Source organism: Pleurodeles waltl, chromosome 5, assembly GCF_031143425.1.
Source record: "Pleurodeles waltl isolate 20211129_DDA chromosome 5, aPleWal1.hap1.20221129, whole genome shotgun sequence".
Taxonomy (NCBI): Eukaryota; Metazoa; Chordata; class Amphibia; order Caudata; family Salamandridae; genus Pleurodeles; species Pleurodeles waltl.
In genome coordinates this window covers 1,525,790,470-1,525,807,226 of record NC_090444.1, presented here as the reverse complement: position 1 = coordinate 1,525,807,226, position 16,757 = coordinate 1,525,790,470, and the positions used below count along the sequence as shown (strand labels likewise).

Sequence of the window (16,757 nt, the reverse complement as noted above, 5' to 3'; positions counted from 1 at the left end):
AAAATAACCATTAGAACATTGGTATGTAGATTCAGGCTCTGCATAATCTTGCCAAAGGCTAATCGTTAAAAGTCTTTTAAAGAGATTAATTTATTTGAAATCGGATATAAAACCTATGTTCCTAGTTCACTAAAAATGTAAACTATAACATTAATTACACAAAACGTCCAATTAGTAAATTAAAGGCAAAAAGCTCGCCCTAAATTATTACACAAGAAAATAATACCATCACTTCTTGTCACATTGAATGAATAACAGTTTGGAGAAGACGTTAGCTTGTCATTCATCAATTACTATTTACATTTTTGAATTAATGTTTAAAGGTATCAATCGTTCTCCTGGAGAGGCCACAGCACTGTCAGCAACGTCAGCCAGCAAATAATCTGTATCTGCGGACTTCGGAAGAAAATGTGTTTAAGTTATTTCTCGTCCAAATCATATATTATATATTCTTATATATTGCAAACTTCACCTGAGCTAGTTTTCAGAGCTCTGGCAATTAGAGTAGAGATTTGGAATGGCATCATATGTACAGAAGCTTGCTGCAGAAAGGAATGTTAGTACGCACCCGGGGTTCTGGACCCAGAGCCGGTGACCAATCCCCCAAGAGAGATGTCCAATGGGTTAAACAGTCTAGAGTATATAACTGAAACCACTTACACGATGTAAGTGAAAAGAAGTGTAATTAGACCGAGATAGTATACGTTGTCAATGAGATAAAACATGATATTGGATCAGCATACCACTGGAGTTACACCAGAAACCAAATGTGTAAGTTGTAACAATAGTATCATTAAGCTAAAGTAAGGAGTTTGAATATGGGAATAATACCGATAGAGCCACGTTACAATCAAACCCCCCTTTAAAGAGGCATCTGTTTCAGGGACCTCTAATGGTGGTAGAGTATCTCTTAACAAGAGATCTCTGTCATAGAAACAGGAGAACCGGAAATGGTAACCCACACACTGACAGTTCCTACGACAACATCTAGAAAGACCAGGCCCAACAATCATTCTTTCCAGATGCAGACACAGAAATCCCTTTCTGGATTTGCTATGGCAGGCAATGCTTAGTGGTAAACAATGGCTTACATACTTGAGTAAATGGATAAAGCCTGTTGCCCGAACACTGAGAACTCAATAGTCAGACCATGAGAAGGGGATGGGACCCATACTTTTGTCAAACTTATAGCTACACGTATGGAGAAGCAAGAACACAAGAGGGTGGAGAGTCAAGAGGGTTGTAGAAGGTGCTTTGACAACAGTAAGCCCAGGAGAGGGGAAGGACAATGAAAAGGAAGGGTATTGCTTGTATAAAAGCCAGGATGCACCAAAGAAGATAGAGTCTGATTTATTGTAGTAACAATTGTGCTAAAAGGTCCTTCTTATTTTGTGCAGACCATAGGAATGGAGGTAGTCAGGCTGGGAGGTAGTACCAGTATAGATAAAGACCACTTTTCATTTCAGGTAAAATGGCCCAAGAAACAACAAGGTTGGGTAAATACCACGACCAAAGAGGGAGGAGGTAGAATATTCTCTTTGAAGTACGATGAGTAACCTGTAACAGAGATGGTGACTATTACCAGTGTTGTGACAAGAGACTGATGATGATCTTGAGCCTATGTAACATGTTGTAGAGAGCTCCTGTGCCCACCCTAAAGATGGTGCATTTGTCTGCAGATTAGGGTAACATGCACCATTTAGGTAATGCACCATCAGTAGTCATTGTTTTTAGTCATGTTTTACCTTGCGATTTTCTTAACCACTTATCACTTGGGTACATAAAAGATGAGCTCAATAAGTAGTTATTCATGCCTAAAGAAAAACATTTGAGCCAATGACATGTTTTATTTCTAGAACCTAAAAATCAAAACCCGGAAGCAAAGCGTGGTTAGTCTTTAAAACATATACTTCAAAAATATATATTACTCATGCTCAAATTATATTAAATGAACGCTTTGAAAACAGGTTGGTAGTATAGTCTACTCTGTGGCCAAATATCATTGTAAATTACAGTGCATTGGTAGTGTTTTGTGAAAACATATTTTTCTTGCTAACAAAAAATAACTTCCTTAAAAAACATAGTCCCGGAGCAAAAATAAGTTAGTTGGTAATAAAGTAATAAAACAATTTCTCACCGAATTCTTTAGGGACAGTTATTGAGTAAGCACAAGTCTGGCTGGTTGTATAATTGTTTGGATAATTTGGTGACAAAACAACACCGTCTGATCCAATGTATTGACCACCACATGGAGCTGAAAACAAAAGAGAAACAATGTCAAAATGGTCATGATCTTAATTCACTTCGAGGCAAAATGAGTTGTGAATAAATTCATGTCTTTTAATTTTTCCTATCACTGATCATCAAACCAGCACATTGATGTGACAAACTCTTATTAATGTGGCATAAAACAAATTCAATGAAACTACCATACTAACCCATAAAATGTCCAGGAGCTGTGGACTAGTTAACATGCATTTTCTGCCGAATACAGAGCACAGATGAAACCTTAAATATAAAGGTAACAGAACAACTCATGATCACTGAGATGAGCTAATGAAGAAAACTGTTCAAAGTATTCAATTTCAAATATACAGCAATCCTTGCGGTGTTAATAATCCCTCCGAACTGCTGCAGCATAATCATTGATACCGTAGCAGTGATTTTATATTGCCCTTGTTCTCACTGAAATACAGTTACTAGTAAATAAAGTACTATACAGAGTATGTAATATAGTCTTATACCCAGCTGTCGAGGTCTATACCAGTTGTTAAAGGCCCCAAACCTGAGTTACAGAACTGAACGGCAGGCGAGGGATTATAAGGAGGGAGACATTTTTTAACAACCAGTGTAGCCCAAGGCAGAAGGCTGTCAGGGTATTGGAACATTCCACCCACTAAGGGTAGAATGTTCTAAATTAAGAAGGAAGAAATAAAAAGACAAATATTGGAATGTTGGATTAGAAGGCTTATACTATCAATTAATTACTAGCCCTAAGCCACTTCATTTCCTTCAATGAAGCTCCCAACATTCCAATGTTTTACAAATTGAAGAATCACAGGCACCTCATTAAAGAAAAATAGTGATATATAATCTTCTGAGAATTGACATAAAAAATATATTCTACCCTTCATAATGCCAGTATGGAGAACATTAACAACAACAAGGTGAGGAATGGAATGCTTGAACTAATCTCATCCAATAGATCCCGTGCACACTGTCATTGGAACCAAGCTATACCTGACTGATGAATCCTAAAGCTATACCGGGCAGATGCAACTTAACTAGGGCAAAACTGGTCCTGAGCTTCTTGCTTTCCAGTTCATGGAGTACCTGGCCTTACAGTTGAGGCTAAACTGTTTCCACTGGAGCGGGGTCTAGACTGATTTGAAAATGGCTGAGTCCAAATGAAGGCAGCATAGTGTACAAAATAACGATGGACTGAGATGTGGCACCAGTAATTACCAGTGGCTATCATTAATTTGAGATTCTATCCATCACTTTTTAAAAATACTTTAGTGTGTCACCATAATTGGGACGGGTATACCCAGACTTGGGTCCCATGCACACTGTGTCGCTGGAAGCAAGGTAAACATGCCTGATTATCCCTAACTAGGGCAAAAACGGTCCTGAGATCCTTGTATTCTGGTTCACGGAGGACCTAGCCTAACAGTTTAGGGTAGATTGTTCCTATTGGGTCAGGGTCAAGACTGATTTACATAATTTTTCCATGGACTCACCACTTTAGTGCTCCATTCTTTCACACATTGCAAGAGGCAGTGTGTTCTTATTCGCTGCCCCCCTGCCTTCGCTACAAGATGCTGGTGCCCAGTTACCCATGAGGCTTTAATGTCTACCTTGGAACCATGTCTTTGTTCATCTAACAATGACCCAGCATTTATATTATCTTTGTTATCTAATTTTAGTACTCACATAACTAGCGCCTTTAACCTGATCCCTCCGTTACATACCCATTAGAGAAAAAAAACAAAACCTCACAACACTCGGTTTTTCTCTTAGAAACAGTACAAATAAAGTCTTTGAGACCTAGAACGTAAATTATATTTAAAACAATGCACTTTTACTAAAGCTGCATTGGCTTTAATATATTAGTAAATAAAGATATGACCAAAACCGGGCTACACCAATGAGATTTTCCCTGTCCCTAACATGGCAGCAACTATCTCATCCACTCTAGCTGTAGTGTCCAGCCTGAAATGTTTCAACTACGTTGGAGCAGGTCTGATAAGATGAGCATCAAGTTTGAAAAGTATTTCAGACAATAATAAGCACTTTTCAAGATGACAGCCTAAGGCTTTAATTTAATTCCTGTGTTTAGGTATATCAACTCTAAACAGCTTGAGGGACCTGATAGGTTGATTGGAAAGATAAGACTTCAGGTTCATATTTAAATTAAATCCTGGGAAAATGTTCAACTGCCTATCACCATTAAAAATGCCTCATTGGCTTCCAGCATGGGACTCTCAGCCTTCAAGACCATCCTTCTAGTTTGTAGCTAAAAAGAACATATTCACAAGCCCCTGAAGAGTTAGCAAAACTGTATTTTATGGCTAAACTACTAGAAAGAGAGGCTTCTATCAACTCAGGAATTAATCGAAACAAATCTCATCTTACCCTGCATGTTGGCTGGATTCCAGCCTGTCTGCAACATGTAAATGGAGATAATAACTGTCTTGCATGAACTGGAATAAGTACGAATCTCAAACCCCAGTATTCATTGTTGAAAACTTTAGAGACAAATTGATGTCAGATTCAACAATCACTACTCAGATCAAGCAGGAACTCAACTCTTTTTCTGGTTTGGACTTCCAGGAAACCCCATCATGCATTTACTATATCACACAAGGGCATACTTGTAAATGTCTTTACTTTTACTAGGATCAATTGATATAGTGCAATCTATCTACGTCTACAGTGCTACGTAACACAATTGGAGCAGCAGAATAGTGCATCCAGACAACTTAGCATGACCATCTCATTCCTTTCTTTGGCCTCTCTACACTGTTTGCCAGTCTCTGAGAGCATCAAGTTTAAAGTCTTCTGCCATATGGTTTCAAGGCATTCTAACACCCGGTGTCCTATGGCTGGAAGTCACCATAGCCACAAAGTCTATACCTGGAAATTCCAGACTGAGAGACACCTAATGGGACTTGTAAGAAGTGCTTCAGACAGCTGCTACAGCACACACTTATTTGCCCTGTTCATGCAATGATACTTTTAACACTCACCTCACTTCGTCTGCACCATCTCTTGACCAGATACATCATGTGTCCAAAGAAAGTTTCTGCTTCCTTTTGCACCAATCAGACTTAAATGTGGTTTTGGGCTATTTTCCAAGAATGGTGATAAGCATTCCCTATTCTGGGAAAATAACCCACAATTCCTGTTTTTTAGTTTAGGGACGCTGACCAGAATCAGTAATTTCAGCCCTCTGTAACACCACATCAAACTACAAAGATATTTTAATGAAAGCTTAAATGGTAAAATATGCTGAAGAACATTGACCAAATAACCGTAATAAGAGAGGCCATGAAATGATGCATACACACATCATAACCAAACAAAATATTGACAAGAAGGTTAATGATAGATAGATGGTTTCTATGTGTGAGAGAGAGAGCGTCTTTTATAAGAATAAAAAAAAAAATTCTTGTATGAAAGGATTTTGTTAGGCCTTAACTAAACCCTGCATTTTAAACATGGGTTTTGCATTTCAAGCTTACACAATGACATGGACAAGGATAAATTCGTATTTCTTTACTTCCTTCATTCTTTCCTCTTTGTTAGTTTTGAGCTGTGTCATGGTCATATGTATAACATTTCATGACTCAAATGTTCCAGGGTAACAAATAAATGAGTAAACAATGTTAGAGCTTTGTTTCATGACCATTTAACTTAGGAAAAGAGTCACTGCAATGTTAGATTATTCTTAAAAACTGGTTCTCGATGAATAGGTTATATTAAAAAGTTATGTGAGAATGAAAGTAAAGTCACTTGAAATGCATCTCACTTTTTCTTAACAGTTCTTTGCCTTATAGACACTAACGGTTGGGAAGAAACTTGCTTGTTTCATTAGTACTTGGATGATAGTTAAATGTATTGTGTTTAGAATGTCATATTCACATGAAGACATCAAGCTCTGATCGGTCAGAGCTGATGATTATCTACTCAAGCTTTGTAATTTGTTGTATTGTATAATGTTATAAAAGTGTGTTCCCAGACTCAGATAGAGGCAAGACTGGCATGATCCGCTAGGGTCTCTAAAAGCTCAGCTCAGCTTTAGAGAGAGCACTCTGACACATTTTGTTATATTCTCTTGCTGGTGTATCTTGGATTCATTCTGAGACCAACTTTATGTTGCATAAGCCTATGGCTGAGAGAGTCTACTGAAAATTGGCAGTGAGATACTTCTTTACAAATTATATGCTCTTACATCTGAGATCAGAACTCTCAATAGGTTTTACTGAACTTTAATCTTTACCCTGAAAATAGATTAGTTTAGGGACTAGGGGCCAGATGTAGGTAGGTTTCCTTTTGCGAGTTGCAAATTGTGAGTCCCAGCGACTCGCAATTTGCAACTCGCAAAAGGAAATGCAGAAAGGTGTCTCAGACACCTTCTGCGACTCGCTATGGGGTCGCAAAGACCCACCTCATAAATATTTATGAGGTGGGTCGCAGTTTGCGACCCCATAGCGAGTCTAGGCACTCACGGGATGGTGGCCTGCTGGAGACAGCAGACCACCAACACAGCCAAGAAAGAGAGCTCTCCCCTGTGCAGGACCTTTTAAGTGGGGGCGGAAGTGTCCAGCAGGTCTGCACCTCTGGCCTATCCAGATGTGCAACATCACTTCCTTGCCCCCGTCCCCTCCTTCTTGCACAGTCTTCTGGGATAGCTCAAGATGGCATCCTCCAGGAGTTAGTTGCCACATGTGCTCTGAAAGTCTCAGCCCCTCCTTCCTGACATTCATCGCAGGGCTTCTCCAGCCTGCTCCTGGCACGGAGTGACAGCTGGCTGATTGATGCTAGGCCCTGCTCCAGCAACTGGACAGAGCAGTAATTGGCCCTAATCCTGAGCTGAGGCAGAGAAAGATGACATCCCTGGATGACCCATAAGTTGTACAACTATGCTCCTGTAACCTACTGCATCATTCTTTTCTTACAGGCTACAGTGTACTTTGGTGTGACTCTGGTCTCGGTGGACCCCAGAGAACTGGAGTTGCACCCTAGGCCCTCCTTTCCCATTGGCATTTAATGGAGTATCCCCCCAATGCAAATATCTCAAGCACCCTGACATTGGCATTGAACTGGGTGTCCCTACAGTGAAAAGACAGTAAGCACACTGACTCCCCCTCACATATATACACCCCTCTCATGAGACCTACTCCAGGTCACCACCCACTCTGCATAGTTCCTCCTGCACCAGGACTACCGAAGCGCAGTTCTAGGGCTGCGCACACTAGGAATCCTCCTCCCACAGCCCTCACCTGGGTGCACATCCATGCGCACACATGATCACATGTAACCTGCCCGGGGCCTCCTGCCTTGCTGCGCCACAGCAGCCTTTCCTTAGCACGGCAACACCAGTGGTAAACACGTGCAGTCCATTTTACCATGTGTTTATTGTGCGGGAGTAATCTCATAGGAGGCTTCCTCACAGTAAACAGTCAAAAACCAGGTGGTCAAAAATCGAAAAATCAGGGCAGACCTGATGGTCAGAACCGTCCTCTAACAATTTGCTAATAAAGAATTTGATTATTAATTTAATAAAATCTTGAATATACAACTCAAACTCTCATCATGGACTCTAACCATACTGCATTAAATGTATAAATGCAGTGTATGCAGATTTATGCCTGTTCGAGCCTTGAAATCAGGAAATATGTAATATCAGTACAATTGTTTTGTAAATCTAGGAAAGGTCACTTACAGTGTCCTACCTGAAATAGCTTTTAAAATGTATCATAATGTTCAATACATACTTTTTCTCATGTTTACACCAGCTGAAGCAGCTTTTTTAATTATGCTTCTTGAGGTCTGTTGGGAGCCTTCTCCTACCTCGCCTCCAAGACCTGGAACTCCCTCTCCACCAACCTACGCAAGACCCAGGACCTCCTGACCTTTAGAAAGCACCTAAAACATGGCTTTTTGAGCAGTAATACGACATTCCCCCCCCCCCCCACAGCGCCTTGAGAGCCTCCCGGGTGAGTAGCGCGCTTTATACATTTTTTGATTGATTGATTGATATAATGGTTCTGCCCCTGTACTGAGCCCTAGAGAGGAGGTCTTTGAGGCAGTTAGTAAATAATATCAAGAAGTGCATGTTCATAAATAGATTAAAATCACGTGTAGATCACAGTTTCCCAAAGTATTGTACTCATTGAACTTAAGGAGTGCCCCTTTATTGTGACTATCACCAACTCTACGGAGCCCTTGTATTTCAATTCACTTACAATGGGAGAGGGAGGGCAAATTGCATTTGTTCATTTAAATGTACTCACTCAAAACTGAGGTACGCACGAAGCTCCTATTCTGTTCCAACAATGTCTATTGGTTAAAGTAGATTTTTTGTGGATGCATATCCAAGGGTAAAAAGGGTAGTAAATTATCAGCAACACAACACACACTCGTCCAAACATACGTAGATTGCTGACTTGCAAACGTTAGCTTCGGTGGTAAATTAATAAGGCATCAAAGTGACAAAATTGTTTAAAACAGATTATCAATAAATACAGCAAGGCATTCTTTATAGCAATAATTTTCCCGGTACCTCATCGCTGTGAATGATTAGAATATATTTCTAATTTTAAAGGAGACCGTATCTCGTCTGAGACAACACAGGGGTAATCGACAAATAAAACATATTCTGACACATGACAAATAACTCCACAGTACAGCAATTTCTTCTCCAGTCCTGCAGTAATCGTCACTCGACGAAAACAGCAAGCACATGCAATTTCAAAGCTGCCATGCAGAATTACACAGTGTATCACTGGGACAAAATTATTTGAGAAATCCTTCCTTATATCTACCCTATAAAGTAATTGAACTGCAGGCAAAGAAAGTGGAAGGCTGGAATAACAGTGTCTATTCTCTATGTGCAGCATTCTCTACTTTGCAGGCATGGCACAGCTGTACTCCATTGCACCTACAACAGTCCGACATTTACAAACTGATGAAAGATCAAGCCTTCATTTTATGTACAGTTACAAAAATGTTGGCACCCTACAGCGTTTATTCGATTCAACGTGTCTTTTTTATGCATTAAAGGTAAAATTGTAACTTTCACGGAAAATATTCTAAGCAGCAGCATCTGTGTTGGCAAGTCGGTATCCATGCTATTTCTGTGGAAGACCGTGTTCGAAAAGAACTCCAGCAAATAAATATAAACATGACCCAAAACGTTCTTTGTAATTCTAATGATGCTTTGAATAAATAATCATTTGAAAGTATGTCTGTTTTTTTTTTTTGTTTTTGTTTTTCTCACAAATCAAAACCTTTCGATTTTGCGTATAATTTAAAATACAAAAGAAACTAATCTCAATTTCGGTCCACTTGGAAGAGCCAGTAATACAAGTAATCAGAATGTTGCCCCTTCTTGATTTCTCTTATCTTTCCACCTATCATTATTAGCCATATATGGAAGTTCACTCGCCTCAAAGTGATTTCCCCATATTCTTTGCAGCTGATAACAAGGCCAACGATCACTGCTGTAAGTCTCCAACATGCAACTCCCTCAAAAAGATCGGAATTCCCTTTTTGAAATATTTATCTCACTTGATAGCTGACTAGAAACCAAAAGCCACAATTACAAACGTTTTTTAGGTCGTTTGCAACCACAAAGAATTATTTTTTTTTTCTATACGATTGCCAAATTGTGATTCAGCAACTTGTTACTGAATTGCAATTTGATTTAGTGGTTCAGTAGTTCAAAGGGACTTGTTACGGTCCCTTCCAACCACAGGATCGCTGTGGTAACTATTAATGGTGAGCAACTGAATTACAGTCACAAACATGAGCTTTTTATGTTTACTACTAAGAGGTAGAGGTAACCATTCTAAAATAGGAAATGGTTCCAAAGGGACAGCTTCCACCTTACAAAAACATTTCTGGCTACTCTTAAAAAATGAATCTCAAAAGTAAAATTTTCTTCTTTTCTAAACACATCCTGTTTTCCTTTAAGGAAAATGGACTCAATTAAAAAACTGCTTTATTTAAAAGCAATCACAGACATCATGGTCTGCTGACCTCAGCTGGCCACCATCTATCTGATGGCCATCACCTCTAATGGGTAGCAAGCTACAACCTACCGCATCAATATTCATGATGTAGGTCAATGCAACCCTCTTGGAATCATTAATTAAAAGTTCAAAGGTTTCTTACATCAGGAATTGCAATTTCCTAATTGACATTCAGTAAGCATCGAAACTTGCAACTCGCACTTCCTAATTTCTGTACATTTGGCCCCAAGTTCTCATTTGTATTCAAGAGCAATGCATGTTCACCACTATGGTGCTTCCACATTTCCATGCATATAAATTGCAGTTGAAATAAATAAGAGGAGCCCGTTCATTGAATTTAAAATGATATAAAACATACTCCTTGAAGCTCTTCGAAAATGCTGACAATTTGGAAAACTATGAAAGGCCTGGTTTTTGATTACTGATTCCTCCACACACATCCCCAAATGTTAAAAGAAACTGTTTTGTATAAAATAGCACCAGCTATTGCATTCTGTCTAGGTTTTGAAAGATTTTCGTTGACATCTACGCACCTACTTGGCTTGCAACAATCGAGTGTGCTGATCAAATGTACCTTACCACTGTTTTGTATTCTATCCTTTTTCGAATTATCCCCATCTGTTTGTATCAGTTAACAGTTTGCTCATACTCTCTTCTTTTTATCTAAACAGTTATGAGGATATTTATGAATAATTGTATCAACTGCATAGCCAAGTCCTCAATATAAACTTTGTTTACCTCATGATTATTACTAAATATTTGCAGTGGCAGCAAAAACACTCCAGCAAGTAAAGTAAAAACACAATACTCACCTACTCTAATACCTCGCAAATGAATCCACTCAAAATCTAATAACTCATAAAATGATTATGTTTGCACATGTGCTATTTAACCACTCAAATATAGTCTGTTCGGCAGCTAAGAAGAGATAAGTCAGAGGCTGGTCCACAAGGAATTATGGGATTCTGCAGCTGCAGTTTTTTTTTTTAACATAATTATGGATTTGCAGCATTTGTCCCATAATCCATCACCCCATCTTTTACATAATCTGCAGATTTTAACAAACAAATGTTGTTTCTAGCTAAAACGGATCAACTTTACTAAAAACATGGCAACACGTGCTCTTTAGCACTGGAAAAGCAATTGCAAAGGTTGAGTGGTCATCTTTCAGTTACTTATTTGACTGTGTTTGAGTAATAAACTGATACTAATAAGGAAGAATATTTTCAACAACAGTAGTACCAAGTTTAAAAATAACAAAGCACTGAAGTAATACTTTGACAAGTTGTATGCAGCTTAATTTGCCTTTTCTGGCTGCACAATTTAGTCCCGCCTACTGCCTAAATTGGTCCTCCTCTGCCACATAATTCCAGTGGCCCTTTATAGAGGTCACAATGGTTTATTTTGTCACACTGTCTGGCGCTCTATCAGGGTCTCACAATTTGACACTTTCTTTGTCAAGAGAACCCAATTAAAGGATATCTTATTGTGGTATTACCATGGTGGGCAGAAATCCTAAATTCATCCACTTTTAAACAATCTTTGGTAAAGATGGGGAAAATAACTAAGGCAACTATATAAATGACAAAACCTTAGTAGCATATTTGTTAGAGTTGACAGCCTTAGGGTGGTCACCCCTAACTTTTTGCCTGCCTCCCTCCAATTTTTGGACACTGTTTTTGCTGGTTTTAGGACTGCACACTTTACCCTGCTAACAAATGCTTAAGTGCATAGGCTCTCTTCCTTAAAACATTGTGACATTGGCTCATACCCAATTGGCTTATTTAGTTTGCTTATAAGTCTCAAGTAAAAGTGCACTTCATGTGCCCAGGGCCTGTAGATGAAATGCTACTAGTGGGCCTGCAGCACTGATTGTGCTACCCACATAAGTAGCCCTTAACCATGTCTCAGGCCTTCCATTACAAGGCTTGTGTGTGTAGTTTCACTGCCAATTCGACTTGGCATTTAAAAGTACTTGCCAAGCCTTAACCTCCCCTTTTTCTACATGTACGTCACCCCTAAGATAGGCGTAGGCAACCCATAGGGCAGGGTGTTATGTAAGAAGAAGGCAGGACATGTACCTGTGTAGTTTATATGCCCTGGTAATGTAAAACTCCTAAATTCGTTTTACAGTGCTGTAAGGCCTGCTCCTTTTATAGGCTAACATTAGGACTACCCTCATATACTGTTTGAGTGGTAGATTCTGATCTGACAGGAGTAACAAGGTCATATTTAATATGGCCAGAATGGTAATACAAAATCCTGCTGACTGGTGAAGTTGGATTTAATATTACTATTTTAGAAATGCCACTTTTAGAAAATGAGCATTTCTCTGAACTTAAATCCTTCTGTGCCCTACAATCCACGTCTGGCTGGGTTATTTGACAGCTCCCTTGTGCATTCCACTCAGACAACCCCAAACACAGGATGCTCAGTCACACCTGCACACATCTGCATACTGATTGGATCATCCTGGGCTGGGAGGTGGATGGCCTGACACTTACATGTCAAAGGTCAGTGGCCTGCCCTCACACAATGGACTGCCAAACCCCCTTCTGGGACCCTTGCAGACAGGATGGAACTGAAAGGGGACCTTGTGCACTTCTAAGCCACTCTTTGAAGTCTCCCTACTTCACATTTCGGCATTTAAACAGGGCCTCCAACACTGGTGAAGAAACTCTGACCCAGAACCTGCAATCTGCCAAGAGAAGCTGCCTGGCTGCCCAAAGGACTCACCTGACAGCTTTGCTGAAAAGGACTGCTGCCTTGCTATTGCCCTGCTGCCTTGCTGCCCTCTGGCTATGCTGAGAAGTGTTCTCTAAGGGCATGGATTGAGCTTGCCTCCTGTTTTCTGAAGTCCTAGGGCCAAAAATACTTCATCTCTGCAAATAACTCATTTTGCAGTGAACTTTCAATGCACAGCCTGCCAGAAATGAAGAACAACCTGCATACGATGAGAAAATCACGGCACGCCGAACTGGAACAACACAGCCTGACTACCAGAGTGGAGATCGACGCAGCACCAGCGTTGCGACCGGAACTCCGACTCACGGCCCACTGGATCAACACATAGCTGAGCCGGAACAATGCAGCCTGACTTCCTGTGAGAAGAATTGATGCAGCGCCTGGCGTGTGACAGAAATTTCCCTGCATCGCCCACCGGATTGACGCAGCTTCTGTGACTCAGTCCTACATGCCCAGGATTTCTCTGCATCATCCCTGGGGCATCCAAATACCCTGCAACCCGATGAGGATCCAAGTCCATGCACCGGAAATTGACGCAAGGCTCTGGGTGCGTGAAAAATATCAACGCATCACCTGTGTGGGCCCGGAGAAACCAACGCACACCTCCCCATTTTCCATGTATCTCATCCTCTGTGGTCCCTTGCGGATAATTTAGAAGCAAATCAGGTACTTTGTGCTTGCAAGAGACACATTGCTTTTAGGAAATTAAGAGCCTATTTATCATTCTCTAAAGTGATATTTCAATGAGTACTTATCAAATCAATCGTTTGACCTTGTTTTATCCAGATAAATATTCAGCATTTTTTTTTAACCTGTGTGGTGTATTTTTGTGGTGTTTATACTGTGTTATTGCATGATTCATTGCACAGATACTTTACACATTACATGCTAAGTTAAGCCTGACTGCTCACTGCCAAGCTACCGGAGGGTGGGCACAGGATATTTTGGATTGTGTGTCACTTACCCTGACTAGAGTGAGGGTCCTTGCTTGGACAGGGGGTAACCTGACTACCAACCTGACTACCAACTAAAGACCCCATTTCTAACAACATTTCTTCACCAGTTTGAATGTTTGGTTCCTCTTTAGGCTTGAAGGAAATGGGAAGAATTTAGGGTGTAGGACTAGAGGAGAGAAACTAAGGAAGATAATTTTAATACAAGTGTTTTGTCTCACATATTTGTTCCATTGTTTATGTAGGATATTTTATCCAGCACAACTCATCTTGTAGGTCCAGAGTTTCATGATAATTTACTGGGAAATTGTTCCTCAGTTGAAAGTTTTTACAATGAAATCCTTCTCATGTAAGACAAAGTTACAGCCACACGGTGTGGAAAATTAGCATATGCACTGCTGTGCAAGTGGGTTTGCTCCCTAAACTGAGACACATTTTCCATTCTTTTTCAACACATACGAAAAACAAAGGAAGCATTGGATCCTGTCTCTTTGCATGCTACTGGGGTTTAGACAACACAGAAGGCTCTGAGGATTTGTAAGGTGGATGGAAATCCCTGCATAATATTTCTGGTGGCTAGGTTCTTGGAAGCAGTTTGGCCTTTAAGAAGGTGAAAACCAAATCATATATGTTAGACCTGTCTGCTTTAGGGTGGTCTTCTACCAAACATTTTGCCTACTTGCCTCATGTTATTGCTGATTCTTTTGTTGGCCTTAGGAATCTGAGCACTTTACCACAGCTGACCACTGGAAAAGTGCATGTTCTACTCCCATAAACATGGTAACATTGGTGTATCCCCAGGTGGCATATTTAATTTGCTTGTCAATCACCTGCAAAGTGGCATACCATATACCCAAGGCCTGTAAATTAAAATGCTACTAGTGAGTCTGCAGCACTGCTTGTGCCACTCACACAGGTGGCTCTTTAAACATGTCACAGGTTTGCCACTGCACAGCCTGCGTGTGTAGTTGTCCTGCCATTTCAACTTGGCATTTAACATTTAAAACCCTTTGCCAAGACTTAAACTCCCCTTTTACTACCCATAAATCAGCCCCCAAGAAAGGCCATAGGTAGCATATATGGCAGTGTGCTGTGCGTGTACTTTTAAGTATTGCATGTCCTGACAGTGAAAACATCTAAATTCATTTTTCACTATTATGCAGCCTACTCCTCTCATAGGTTAACATTGGGAATTCCTTATTACATTTTTAAGATGGTATTCCTGACTGATAAGGAGTAGCTATGTCATGTTTCATATCATTGGAATGGTAATGATAAATGCTCTTTACTAGTAAAGTTGGATTAACATTACTATTTTGAAAATGGCACTTTTAGATAGTGGACATTACTCTGCCCATAGCGCTCTCTGTGCCTGCAACCTGTTTCAAATACATTTCTGCGGTGGGTAATAACTCCACTTTGACATTCCCTCTAGACAGTCACAAACACAGGAAGGTTGTGTGTGTATACGCATATGTCTGCATTTTGATGGCTCTTCCTGGTCAGGAAAGGGGAGAGGGGAGCTGGCACTTGTACCTTAATACGCAGTGCCTGTCACCACAAAAAGAGCTGATTGCCCCCATTGACAGTCTGGAGCCATGGCTAGGAAGAAAGGGCCTCTGTGTACTTCAAAGATCCTTCTTTAAAGTCAGCCCCACTTCAAAGGCACAACTGGGTTTAAGTACTGGGTCTAAGACCCCAGACAATCAGGCACTTCTGGACCACAAATAGACTATCAGAAGAACTGCTGTGCTGCTTCAAGGACTGTTACTCTGCTGGACTGCTGACCTGGAAGGGCTGTTTTATAGCTGTGCTGTCCTGCTTTCTGCTGCTCTTAGACCCTGCTGAGCGAGAGCTTAATTGTGCCTTGCACGCAAAGTGATCTCCATGGACTTGCTGGTTTGCCTCCTGTTACTTGAGACTCAGGGATATCAAAGTCTCTACCCCTGCTTCTGTGCCTGGTTCACTGGAAGTGGACTCAGATACTTACACCCAAAAATTGGGGCATATCCAGTCTGCTTGGAGCAGAACCAGCACATTGACCCTGTTGTGGCAGTAGAGCCGGAGCTTTGCTCTCAGAACCGATGCATCACCTTGAGAGCCTAACAATCTGAACCACATATCGCTGTCATAGCAGCTTGGAGAGATCGACACAACCCCTCAATTGAATGGAGAAACCCGGTGCATCGTACTTCAGAACCAAAGCATCTTAGCTCGGTGTGTCATCTTCGGATCCAATGCATCACCACCACTGTGTGAAAAAAATCAATGCATCACCTCGACTCTGGGCCGGACAGCAAAGCATCACTCAATTCATTGCTCCTCTGCACCTCGCAAATCACTGTTGCGACAAGGATCAAGGTACTCTGTTCACCAGCCCTGCAATGCTCTTGTCCACAGCCTGCACTCCATCGCAGTTGCCTGAAAAGTTGACTTTGCCCCAGTCCAGCATGACCAAACAGCCCACACTTAAGATTATTGCTTCTAAGAGCAAGAACTCCTTTTATTCTTTAAAAACGAATAACTCAACTTCTACTTATTAAATTTTTGTTATTTTGGTCTTGATTTATTTATAAAATTATTATCTATTTTTCTAACCTGGCATGGAGTCTTTTTTGTGGTGTTTTCATTGTGCTATTGTGCGTTGCACAAATACTTTACACATTGCATCTCTAGAAAAGCCTGACTGCTCTGTGCCAAGCTACTAGAGTGTGAGCACATGTTAACTTTTAGTGAGTATCTGACTTACTCTGACTAGGAATGTGTTTCCCTCTTGTACAGGGTGCATACTCTGCCAATC

At 40.6% G+C, this 16,757-nt stretch overlaps 1 protein-coding gene across 1 annotated transcript in view; it reads right to left on the bottom strand.

Annotated features, from left to right (window-relative positions):
* The window catches only part of CSMD1 (CUB and Sushi multiple domains 1), a 5,088,256-nt gene that overhangs the window by 1,599,144 nt on the left and 3,472,355 nt on the right, over window positions 1-16,757 (bottom strand). The window contains exon 31 of the mRNA XM_069235813.1: window positions 2,138-2,254. Within this exon, the coding sequence (XP_069091914.1) occupies window positions 2,138-2,254 (117 nt within the window). The remainder of the gene's footprint in view (window positions 1-2,137; window positions 2,255-16,757) is intronic.